Below are 13,521 nucleotides of genomic sequence, written 5' to 3'. Positions count from 1 at the left end.
TTACCTGGTTTTAGCTTCTCTTTGGTTCAGGTGTGCTGGTGTCCCTAAGCCTCTCTGGGCCACAGCTGGAAAAAGTGGTGATTGACAGAAGCCTGGTGGGGAAGCTCATCTCAGACTCCATCAGTGATGGTAATTACCCCCATGTGCCTACATTAACAGTGGGGCAGGAGAAATAGTGTGTCAACAGGTACACTAATTATTACCACTGGGGACTTGCAAACACAAGTAATCGCTTATAATAGCATAGTTACAACCCCTGGGACCAATACAAGTTTTGACTAATACTTAATACAAAAATTTTGTTAAGTGTTAGGCTCATATTCTGAGTATTTTTTTACTTTTTCCTTTGAAAAATGTGAACGTATTCTCAAAACAGGTTTTTTTTAGTGTGTTCTTTTAAAATTAGTCCTTTATTGTTGACATTTCAAGTATTTTTCATTTTCAAATGAATTTTCTGTAAATAACCCAAATGTGTCAACACAGCCACAAAAAAAAAAAAAAAAAATCTGTGATTTGGCTAGTAGGAAGATCTGTTGTTACCAAAATCTAAGAATACCAACTTTTGAGAAAATTTGGGCAGTATTTCTAAATATGTAAACCAATGCCAAATATACTAGATAAAGCTGGATCCTTTTAAGTATACCACAATCAGTATATAATTGCTACAAAGTACGTAATAAAGGGGCACCTCATGGCACAGTCAGTAGGGTGTTCATCCCTTGGTTTTGGCTTGGGTTGTGATCTCAGGGTAGGAGATTGAGCCTGGTGTCAAGCCCTGAGTTGGGATCCGTGCTCACCATGGAATCAGAGTTGGCTTGGGTTTCTCTCATCCTCTCTCTTTGCCCCTCCTCCCCACTAACCCTCCCACACATATGCAGGTGTGCACACACTCTTTCTCTCTCTCTCTCTCCCTCTCTCTTTCTCTCTCAAATAAATAAATAAATCTTTTTAAAAAACACATAAAAAAGATTTTAAGCCAATTTTTGAAATAGGATACTGACATTTATTTGAGCCCTGAAAGGCTCTGAGATGCTGTGTCTACCTACTTATTTAATTAAAAAGAAGCTTTTGTGGTATAGTTATTTCCATTTTATAGATAAGGAAATTGAAGCTAAGACACTAAGAAACATGCCCATGAATGAGATACCAGGGAGCAGCTTGGAAATAACCAAACTAAAATTGGAACCCAGGTTCTAGCTGCAAAGCCCATTTTCTCTCTGCTCTACTGTGCTGACTCCTGAAATATTAAGGTTATGTTCTTTTATTGAAGGTAAAAAGGTTTAAGAAACAGGTTGCATTATCATTAGTGATTGAAGTTGTCAGTATCTTAACTGAATAATCAAAACAAATTGTGCTCTAGTGGAAAGGACAGAGGTGAAACTATAGAAACCTTCCTTCTGCTGTCTGCTATCACTGGCTACCTCTGAATAACACAGACACATTTTCATCAACTTAGAGAAAAGCTTTTTGCAGGATGGCTATAATTGACAAAATTCTTGATAATAATAAGCTGAGGGTAGAATTGTAAGTGTGCCATTTCCTCTTCCTTACAGGAACATGGTGTCAAGGAAACTTCCTATGGAAGAAGTTCCATTTTCATATGTGTCATAATTGACCCCTTTGTTGACACCACAAATAAAATAGTGGCTATGATGATTTTGTCATGTTGATACTCCTCTATAAGAATTAAAAGGAGACTTCCAACACTATTCGTGTCTCAGAGATATCTCTTTTTACTTGTTTCTTTTATTTATGCCCCAAATAATACACTCTCATGAGACCATGATAACAATGTGATTTCTTGGCAGCTCTCCAGACTCTCCTGTAATTGTGTAGCTATACTCTTGGCTGCTGCTTGCATAGCTAGGGTGTGGAAGTAAAGAAAAATATATGAAGCACTCAATAATTTCTTTATGGTAGGAATAATGTAAAACATTTTTCAAATTCCCATTATACTAAGCTTTTATCAATATTTTTATAACATTAATAACCCTTTATGTAACTCATGAGTATTAATTGTCTGCCTACTTGTGCGTATTAGAAATAAAGCTGTAGAAACATTTTTGCTAATCTTCATTATTATATATTAATTACTGTAATGTGCATGTCGAGTGTAATATGCTTTATTTAATTCAGCTTGTATACCCTCAAAAAGAAGGTTCATTGATGAAAAATTTAAAAACAATACAAAAAAAATACAGGGCTGACTGTGTAGCTTGTCAATTAAGCATCTTACTTCTGCTCATGATCTCAGGGATCTGGGATCAAGCCCTGTTTTGGACTCATTGTTCAGTGGGGAGTCTGCTTTTCCCTCTCCCTTTCCCCTCCCCCTACTTATGCGTGTGGGCATTTTCGCTGTCTCTTAATAAACAAATAAATAAATAAATGTATGTACATATGTGGAGAACACTGATCTGTATCCCCTAAAAAAATCAATTTATTCTCAGATGGTTTATATCATGTAAACACAAGATTAAAGGCTAAGTACAAATAAAAATTAAGTATTTTCATCTTTACCTTCAGGTATGAGATAGTCTTTATTTTATGCTTTTCTAGCCTTGGTTCATTTGGTGGTTATCCCCAAACATCAGTGTTACCATAAAATGGTATTAGGTAAAAAGGAAAGCATCAAATCCATGCATGACTAAATTGATGATTATTTTTTTGTAATTTCTTTCCTTTTTTTTTTTTAAAAGATTTTATTTATTCATTTGACAGAGAGAGAGAGATCACAAGCAGAGAGGCAGGCAGAGGGAGAGGGGGAAGCAGGCTCCCCACTGAGTAGAGAGCCCAGTGTGGGGCTCAATCCCAGGACCCTGAGATCATGACCCGAGCCGAAGGCAGGGGCTTAACCCACTGAGCCACCCAGGTGCCCCATTTGTAATTTCTTTAATATCCTTGTAAAATAATGATATTTAGGAGACTAGGTATTTCAGTGGGTATTTATCTTCTGAGAATAGCTTTTTGTAATATTTTAGTGAAAAAAATTTCACAATTCATTATCATTGTATTCTAACTTAGTATTTTATAAAATTGTCAAATCTTTTTTGTTTTAGCTCTTCTCACAGACAACTTCATCATCTTGTCATTTTTGGCACAAAACAAACTATGTTTTATTCAGTTTACCAAGAAGATGGGGTCTCCTGATACAAACAAAAGACTGGAAAAACTCTCAGCCTTGGATTATAAGGTAGAGATTTCAATTTATAGAGTTATATTCTTAGTTACTAAAGTATACTAAAGTATCACATGGATTGATATTATACTTATTATTCTTGAACATTTCTAGATTTCAGACAAACCAGAGTTAATTACGTGATTAAGGTTCATTCACTGAAAATAGTGACTATCCTACCTTTTCTTTTTTACTTTCATTATGGGAATCTAATAATGGCATTTTGGAGCAATTTATTTAGTTCTTTATGGAAATCAAAGATAGTAAAGACAAGTTACACATTTGAAAATGGTTTTCTTGCTAAAGGCAGTATAAATACCATTCTCATTTTTCCCTGAAACCCCATATCATCTTTCTAGGCAAGGTTAGCTGCTCTGGCTTCAATTTCATAAGAAAAGAAAGAAGAAAGAAGGCATTTTCAAAGGTTAATAGAAAAGTGTAATAAACAAGGAGTGGGAAGACCCCTCACTCCCCACATACACACATGTATACCCAGCTATAACTAGAGAAAAATGCAAAACGAATTCTTCATATGTTAGTATCTCTCCCTTCACTAACTTCAGGTAATTTGTTTCCTTGTATCAGGGATTTTACATCTGTTAAGGCAGGATTTTTATTTTAAATGATGTGTTTAATATAAGTTTTGCCACATTACATTTTAACTGCTTGGAAGGCATACTCTCTGCTAGGATGAGTATCTAATACATTTTCCAGGCTGTTTCAGTTCAAGGCCTCTTTTCAGCAATGACTTGTGTTTGCAAGATTGATCCAGCCTCTGTGACGTGGATTTGAGACAGTTCACTGTTCACTGGGAACAGAGCTGATACACAGTTTCCTTAAAAAAGATGCATACTTATGCCATACCCAGAGTATCTATCTATAATACAGGCAAAGATTTTTAGAAGTCACCTTTGTGATTTGAAATTTTGTGTGTGATTTTGAGAAAGTAGTATTTAAGCTAAACTTTTGCCCTTTGGGATTATTTCTTACTATGATTGAAGTGGTAGTGATATGGGGAGGATGTAATTTTATTTGGTAGAAACATCTATTCTTATAAAAATAAGATTTTTGACATGGGATAAAAAAATTAAATGAGTTTTTCATTGTGGTAATGAACTGTAATTTGGTTTTATTTCCCAACCTTGTGGAGTTTCTGTAACATTTTGTATAATACTGATTTTCTTTAATTGGAGTTGGTGGTATTCGTGTATTATATTTTGGTTAGTAAAAAAACCGGTATTAGCACTCTTAATGAGATGTTATTTTCCAGATTGACTTACTATAGATTTATTTGAAATGTTGCTTATTTACAAATGCTGGTCTTTAAAATGTACCAGTATGGAAAAAGTAAGTAAATTAATGAAATGCTCCAATATGCATTAACTCAAACTGTTTAAAATGTTTTCAGTACTATTATATAAAATTTTGTATGACTGGTTTCTCCATCTTAGGTGTGATGGATAGTTTAGTAGTCTTCTCAGCTGAAGGATAGTAGCTACCCAATAATGAGATCAGAGAGAAACTATCAGGATGTCATCTTTTCTTATGAAAAAAATGTGAAAAATAGACTTACTAATATGGATTCTTACACTTTAAGGGAATTTCTTTTTTGTTTATTCTTTTTGTCTTTGGATCTGAGGATAATATGGGCACTCACATCATTTCTATACATTGGAGAACTAACCTGCTTCTCTTTGGAAAAGCCCATCATGGATTTCATTTTTTTGTTCAGTATTTGAAATATAGATATTTAATATGTAGTAAAAACTGCCATTTGTCAATAGGAAGGAGAATTTAAGAAACTTGTTCATTTTACTTGCCTTGTTGACTATTATGATAGAATACTGATGCCATTAAAACTCAAAGGAAACAATAAATTACAGATAACATACATGATTTGCACTATATGAGGATTAAAAGTGTCAGTTTCTTAACTCTGTTTTCTCATCTAGAAATTTGTAAGCAACGTGTTTACATGGCAATAGGACATCAAAATAATGTATGTTAATTTTTAAGGACTTAGCAATTCCATTATGGTATTGGTATCCATATCTCAAGAAGATACGTAGTTAAAAAATGATATTGAAAGCATAACTATAAGAATTTGCACTTCAAAGCCTAAATTACATCTGTATTGTCTGTCATTGCCCATTTGGATTTTAAAACAAAGAAATAATGTAGAGTATTTATAATTCTGCTTTTCTTTACATAGTACCATAAGTTAATTCTTTCAGATTGAAATAATTTTGGCAAAGAAAATTGCAGGGTAAAAATCCTGAGACTGTTGACCTTTAACAAGTTTTCCAGTCTACATTTTAAAAATCCAATTCAATTTATTTAACAGGAAAGGGACAGCGCAAGGAGTTAAATGTTTACCATAAGAGAACAACACTGGTAATTACTTTGATTTCAGTTCCTTTTGATGTGCATTCAGAGGATGAAGAGGTCAATAATATTATGGCCATGCAAATAGAAAAGGGTTCCTTTTGACCATATTAAAAAAAATAGCAGAGGATTATTAAAGCATTAACCTTGATTTTAATGGCCTTGGTTGAGTGGTGAGATCACAATTTGGATGAGCCTGATTATTTACTAAATACAATACATAAATGCAACGGGTTCTTAACACCCATTGCACTCTGGCATTATCGCATTACTGCCATCCTTTGTTGCCTTGCAGACAGGAATATGAAAGCAATCTGTCATGTAGTGAGACTGGCTCCAGAAGCATTTCTCTGATAAGAAGACCCCCTGCCCTTTGCTAGTGTCTGGTCCAGTAGGCTTAGCCATGCGCTTAATCCCCAGAAAGTGGTTCGATTATTGCTGACCAGCAATGGCAAGATAGTTTTTTTTTTTTCTTCCAAGCTATCAACCTTCCATTAATTCCTTAAGCAGAAATACGGTGCAATCTATATTTCCTTGGCATGTGTCACCCAGATGGTGCTGTGCTTATGTTTTCAAATAACCATGTTCCAAAATAACATAGTTTGAATAATAAATTCTACAAATCCTTCCTAAGAAAGAGAAGCATAATTCTCAGAAGCTGCATAAACTTTTACGCATGATGCTGTGACTTATCCCTTTATGCAGAATATATGTCTCATATAGTCTAAAAAAAAAAAAAAAGTGATGTTTGCCTCAAGTTGTTTTTCCTTTTATTGTTGTCAGTCATTGTTAATATGTTATGTCTTAAACAGTAGTCAGATACTCTTGGTCAGCAGTACTAAACTTGTCTTTTAATACAGCTGGTCTTAAATCCTATGTGTAGGTCGACGCTGTCAAGCAGCCATGACTGTACATTTTGGTATTGATTGGGATTGCTACAGCCAATTCCTCCCTAACTCACATTTCTCCTTTTCCTTTCCTCTGCTAAAAATGGGGAGAATTTTGAACATATGTCTTTTTTATATATGTGTCAAAAGAATTTGGTAAATTCTGACACCTCCTTAAGCACATGTTTAGCATGCATATTTACTTGCATTTATCTACATTTACAGATGCTTTAATTTTTGTAATACTGTGAGGATTTTGCATTAAAAAATTATTTTTGTATGTTTTTTTTTCTTAATCATTAGATTTCCTATTATGAGATACCTGGCCCAGTAAACAGGACAACAGAGCGTCGTCTTGCTATCAATTGTGTTCAGGATATAGTTGCTTGCTGGTGGCCACTGGTCAGTGATGATGCTTGGCCTTGGGCTCCCATTTCTCCTGAGAAGGACAGAGCCAATCTGCTGCTCCTAGGTTATGCTGAAGGAAGACTAGAGGTAAATTTAAAGCAAATATATACATTTTGTTGAAGAGCAAATAAAATAGGATTCTAAAGTTTTTCTATTCTGAAATAAAGATGAATACTTTTTAAAACCGAAAATTTATTTTCCTAAATTCTCAAAGGAGGAAATTACATATAAAGTGGGATCCTTAGAAGTATCATATTTATAAGGTAAACAGGCAATTCCAGGGCTGGCCCGAATCTCACAGTGATTAAGAACAAAGGCTTCTGGGTTCAAATCCTAGCTCTGCCACTACCCAGCTCTCTGTCCTTGAGCAAGCTATTAACCTCTGTGCACTGTGGTTTCATTATTTGAAAAATAGAGTTAACGAAGATAAGTTAATACATGCATTTAGAGCAATACGTACATATAGTAAACTCTCAGACATGGATCACTGTTGTGATTCTTGTTATTATCATTTTTAGTACTGTCATTACTATTTGCCTATAATTTCATGCCTGACAAAGCTATGTTATCTGTCACCTTCTTTATACTTTAGTCATTGAATCAGCAAACATTAAACAAATGCTTATTTTGTGGAAGACTCTGTGGTACCAAAACATAGCTGAGGCAAGAATTTATGAGGGCTGTAGAGCAATGGCCTTCTCAGTATCCTACCTTGGCAGGAACACCACAAGGGTTAATCTGGGGCGGGAGGCAGTTGGGGGGAGTATTTCATCCCATGTGTTCCCGACAGTGGTTCCATCATCATTCATTATTGTGAACCTATGGGTAATTCCACCTTGTACTAGTACTTTGAGTATGGAATTCTGTTTTTCTTTTTTATAATTAAAAACAAAAGCAACCCTTCCCGTTCCTTTTTTAAGTTTCTGCCTGAGTAAAATATAGACAGTCCCAACTTGTAGATGGTTTGACTTAGTGTTTTCAACTTTGCCATGGTGCGAAAGCAGTACATGTTCAGTAGAAGTCATACTTTGAATTTTGAATTTTGGTCTTTTCCCAGTCTAATGATATGTGATAGGATACTCTCCCATAATGCTGGGCAGTGGCATTCAGCCTCAGTGCCTAGTCAGACATGCAGTCATGAAGATAAATAACTGTTACCCTTACAACCATTCTGTACTCATACAACTATTCTGTTTTTTGCTTCCAGTATAGTAGTCAACAAATTACATGATATGTTCAATACTTTATTATAAAGTATACTTTGTGTTGGACGATTTTTCCCAAGTGTATACACTAATTTACGTTTCTGAGCATGTTTAAGGTAGACTAGGCTAAGCTGTGATGTCTCGTAGGTTAGGTGTATTAAATGCATTTTCAATTTGGGATATTTTCTTTCTTCCCTTTTTTTTTTTTTTTTTTTGACAGAGAGAGAGTACAAATTTGGGGGAGGCAGGCAGAGGGAGAAGCAGGCTTCCCACTGAGCAGGGAGCCCAATGCAGGGCTCAGTCCCAGGACCCTGGGATCATGACCTGAGCCAAAGGTAGACACTTAACGACTGAGCCACCCAGGCACCCCTCAACTTAGGATATTTTCAACTTATGATGGGTTTACTGGGATTTGACTCTATTGTTAGACAAGAAAGACTCTTTCCATATTTTCTCTAAATCTACTATTAGGCTTTAATTCTGAGATATGAACAAGTCCAAGTTTTTTCTATCTCTACCTGCCTTTTCTGGTATTAGAAACTTTCAGGCTGTCTTTTAAGACTGTAGAGTCATTTTTAATTAATTAATTAACCTTTTTCTGGAACTTTTCCAATTTTGTTGCAGTGACTAAAACCACTTGTAATACTGTATGTGTGGATTTGTGAGGCTAAGGAAGTGCTTTGTTCCTATTCACTTGCTTTGCATGCCCATGCTTTATTGATCTTGGGTTCAGAAGCTAATTGAGTAAAAGACTTCATCAAAATGATTGTAATAAAGCTAATTAGAATTCTATCAAGTGTTCTGCCTCATAATAAAAGGTAAAAATAATTTAGTTATACTTTACGTAAATTACCTATATTTGAAATGAGTATATTACATGAAATTAGGAGTGTTCTAAAAAGTATAAATATGGCCTACATACCTTATCTCCTGGTGTCATCTAGATCATCAACTAGGTTTGTCCAATTAAAATTGGACAAACCTAGTTTACCTATTAGTTGGACCATATACATACTAATTGTGTAACCTTAGTCAAGTTTACTCCCTGTAAGCTTCTGCCTGCTCTTAGCTAATTTTGAGAACTCTCTGACTTCAGTTTTCTATATTTTAAAATGATGGATTTCAACCAGATAGGTCACCTTCAGATCTGTGACAGCTCTAAAAAGTGCTCCTCTGGATTCTGAAGCTACAGGTTTGATTTAGCCATTGCTTACTCCAAAGACTTTAGTAGATAAGAAACTAAACTTAGCCTCAGCACTGAAAGCCCACCCTGACTGGCCCTGATCTACCTTTCCAGTAGTATTTCCTTATACAAACCTATGTTCTAGCCAAATGGTTTACTCACTGACTCTTATTTTCCATGTCCTGCCTGTACACATTACTGGTATTTCTACCTTAAAAGCTCTTTCTTCTGTTTCCACATCATTCAACAACTATTGAACATGACCGTGGAGTAAACACTGTATTTCATTCCAGGGGATATGAATACAAAAATATTCCTGCCTGCAGGGATCCTAGTGTCCACCAATGAGAGACAAATATGAAAATGTGTAAGTGCACTAAAGCATTAAATGATGCTGTGGATAGAGGATGTGCAAGCTACAGTAGGAGCCAGTGGGGAATGATTGGTTCTACTTAGGGACATAGTCAGGAGGAAACATTAAGGAGGCTTTACAATTCGCTCAAACATGAGATTGGCAAACGGTTTTACTTGCTTTTACTCTCCTTTCTAAGTTCCATTTAAAGGTTGTACTAGCCCTCTGGAGTGATTTGGCTAGCTTTTCCTTTTTCTCCTCTTTGAAACAGTACAAAAATGAATTATCTGACATTTGAGCATTTGCTAAAACTCACCTACAAAACTGCTTGGGTGTGGTATCTTAAAGGAAGGTAGGTTTTTACATAACAGATTCCAGTTTTAAGGGCTGGGTTTTTTGTTTTGTTTTGTTTTGTTTTTTTCCCAGGAATTCTGTTTTTTTTCTTGAAGTCATTTTCCTCAATTTGTATTTCTGGAAAATTATCCATTTTATATAAGTGTTTTTGAATAGATTTTCATAAAGTTGTATATGATACTTGCACATGACTTTTAGTTATTCATCACTGATTGCATAGTTAATGTCCCTCTTTTCAGTCCAACTATATTAAGATAGAAAAATTCCTTTTTTTTTTTTTTTTTTTTTTAGCAGGCGTAGCTTTTTCTTGGATTTGGCCCTTTCAATCATTCTATCAAAGTTAACCTTTTGGAAAAATTTGTGAAGATTAGTTTTGCAGAATCTCATGTGAATTTCTATATGTAAAAGGTGAACATCTTTGGAAGAAATCTCTAGGGAAATAACTCTTTCTTTTTTTCATATGTGAAGACATAATTTTTTTTTTTAAAGATTTTATTTATTTATTTGAGAGAGAATGAGTGAGAGAGAGCACGAGAGAGGAGAAGGTCAGAGGGAGAAGCAGACTCCCCAAGGAGCTGGGAGCCCGATGCGGGACTCGATCCTAGAAGTCCGGGGTCATGACCTGAGCTGAAGGCAGTCGTTCAACCCACTGAGCCACCCAGGCGCCCGAAGACATAATTTTTAACTATGAATTAATGTAGAACATTTTTTAGAATATTGTGAACAAAAACCACTGGTCTGTATTCAAGCATATGTCTTTAATTTTTTTCCCCTGGCCACCATTGTATATAGACTTATTGAACTAATCATCAGAATAAATGATACAATCTACTCTTAAACTCTAAAATTCAAACTAAAAAAGTAGCAACCTCATAGAGAAGGAATTTAATCTTTGCATATGTTAAGCTATAGAATTTTTAAAAAGCATCTCCCAGCCAAGTTCAATCAGAAAATATAATAAGCTTTTAGTTGGAAAGTGGCAAGATCCTAGAGTAGTGGTTCCTAGCCTTGGCTAGAATCACCTGCAGAGCTTTTACAAAGGGGCCCACCCAGAGCAATTAAATCAGAATATCCAGAGGGAGAGGAGGCACCAGTATTCCTTAATAGGTTCCCTAGGTGATTCTCATGTGCATCTACATTGAGAAACACTGCTTTACAGCAAACTAAAAAAAAAAAAAAAGAAGAATAAGAAAAAAAGAAAGAAAAAAATTTAAAGCCATCATTTTTGCATAACAGACCATGGAAAGGATAAAGCCCACATACTGAACCAAATGAGAGTTTTAACAGTAACTTCTAAGTAGAAAATTGGCTTACCAAGCAGCTAAAGAAAAAAGAAAACAAAGGAAACATAGAAATAAGCTCTCTGTGACTGAATTATCTGTCTTTCAGAGGAGGAACATTTTTAAATATATTTTATGGATATTAGAAAACTGGTCTAATTTCACACCACAGAGCTCTAAACAACAGCACATATCTTAATTAGAAGCATAAAGCAGGGCGCCTGGGTGGCTCAGTGGGTTAAGCCGCTGCCTTCGGCTCAGGTCATGATCTCAGGGTCCTGGGATCGAGTCCCGCATCGGGTTCTCTGCTCGGCAGAGATCCTGCTTCCCTCTCTCTCTCTCCGCCTGCCTCTCCATCTACTTGTGATCTCTGTCAAATAAATAAATAAAATCTTTAAAAAAAAAAAAAAAAGAAGCATAAAGCAGAGAGAGTTATGTAGTCTAGAGAAAAAAATTTCTTTTGAAAAATATACAATAGATAGTATATAGAAAAATTTTTTATCAGTAATTCATTTAAAAACAGTTTTTAATTGTGTATGTGTGGATTATCATATATAACATGGTAATCATTTTTATTTAAGTTCCACATACTTTTTATTCTTTACTTTTTGGAAAATTTTAACCATCATCACAGAACTATTTAATTCATTCACTTTGTCAAAAATGTGATGACAACATAACTTATTCTTCCCTTACCTTTGTATTTGAACAAGTATTTTAACTTTTCAGCTGAATGGATTAGATAATGCTTTCTGAGTATGGTAGTAATTTCAAGGTATATTCCTCAGAATAGATCACCTCAATTTGTTTACCAGATTAATCAAAAACACATGAGCAGAGTTATTAAACTTTAAAATGTGTTGTCAGGGGTAGGGAAATAAAACCTCACAAAGATAACTGTTTTCCTCTAAAATTTAAAAACCATTTTGCAATGATTTAGATAGAGGAGCAACAACTAATGGAAAAGTAGAAGTTAATGAATTTTTAATATAGCATAATTTGATTAAAGAAGTATTCAAAAATTGTTAAACATGCATTCAACTGAAAGCCAAAATATTTAAGAAACATCTCTTCCAAAGAAATGTATGTATTATCTTAGCTTTCATGAAAACCAGGTAACAAAGATTTTATATTCTAGGCGTGATAGCTTTTAAAAAGTCTCTTTATTATAAAACATGCATAAAGAAAACCACACGAAATAAATGTATAGTTTAACGAACTATTCTGAAGGAATTAACCCTGGAACCACACTCAGGTCAAGAAGAGGAACTTTGCCAGCACCCAGAAATACTTATGTCCTATCATGATTTCAACCCCTTCCTGGTCCCCAAGAATAACCTCTGTCATGACTTTCCATCACTTTCTTATATATCTGTGTAATTTTTTCATCCTAATGCATCTCCCAACACTGTAGTTCAATATTATCCATATAAAACACTTCAAATGTGGGCTGCCTGGGTGGCTTAGTCAGTTAAGCGACTGTGCTCTGCTCAGGTCATGATCCTAGAGTCCTGGGATAGAGCCCCATGTTGCATGCTCTGCTCAGTAGGGGAGTCTGCTTCTCCCTCTCCCTTTGTCCCTGCTCATGTTCTTTCTCACTCACTCTCTCAAATAAATAAATAAAATCTTTTTAAAAAAACCCTCTTTAATCTACAAGTTCTCTCTCCATCCCTATCTTTTCCTTAAAATTTATCTTTTGAAACTGCAATGTCCCATAGTCTGGATTTTGTTGTTTGGATAATCATACAGTGGTTCAACATGTTCCTCTATCTTTTGAAAATTCTACAAGTTAGTCAGTTTTGGCAAGACTATATAGGGTGGTGTGTTATTTTTATCAAAAGGCATATAATGTCATGTTCTCTCATGGTTGTTTGTCTTTTTTTTTTATTTTTAAATTTTTTTATAAACATATAATGTATTTTTATCCTCAGGGGTACAGATCTGTGAATCGCCAGGTTTACACACTTCACATCACTCACCATAGCACACACCCTCCCCAATGTCCATAACCCCACCACTCTCTCCCTCCCCACCTCCCCCCAGCAACTCTCAGTTTGTTTTGTGAGATTAAGAGTCACTTATGGTTTGTCTCCCTCCGGATCCCATCTTGTTTCATTTATTCTTTACTACCCCCCAACCCCCCCATGTGACATCTCCACTTCCTCATATCAGGGAGATCATATGATGGTTGTCTTTCTCCAATTGACTTATTTCGCTAAGCATAATACCATCTAGTTCCATCCACGTCGTCACAAATGGCAAGATTTCATTTCTTCTGATGGCTGCATAGTA

At 35.2% G+C, this 13,521-nt stretch overlaps 1 protein-coding gene across 1 annotated transcript in view; it reads left to right on the top strand.

The window, feature by feature from the left end:
- LOC111148096 (WD repeat containing planar cell polarity effector) overlaps nucleotides 1–13,521 on the top strand; it is a 445,955-nt gene that overhangs the window by 147,855 nt on the left and 284,579 nt on the right. The window contains exons 7-9 of the mRNA XM_022504499.1: nucleotides 15–129; nucleotides 3,057–3,190; nucleotides 6,751–6,942. Of these exons, the coding sequence (XP_022360207.1) occupies nucleotides 15–129; nucleotides 3,057–3,190; nucleotides 6,751–6,942 (441 nt within the window). The remainder of the gene's footprint in view (nucleotides 1–14; nucleotides 130–3,056; nucleotides 3,191–6,750; nucleotides 6,943–13,521) is intronic.

This window comes from Enhydra lutris, unplaced genomic scaffold (genome assembly GCF_002288905.1).
Source record: "Enhydra lutris kenyoni isolate GAN:26980312 unplaced genomic scaffold, ASM228890v2 scaffoldscaffold18, whole genome shotgun sequence".
Lineage (NCBI taxonomy): Eukaryota > Metazoa > Chordata > Mammalia > Carnivora > Mustelidae > Enhydra > Enhydra lutris.
The sequence above is the reverse complement of the archived record's forward strand: the minus strand, read 5'-3'. Positions and strand labels throughout refer to the sequence as shown.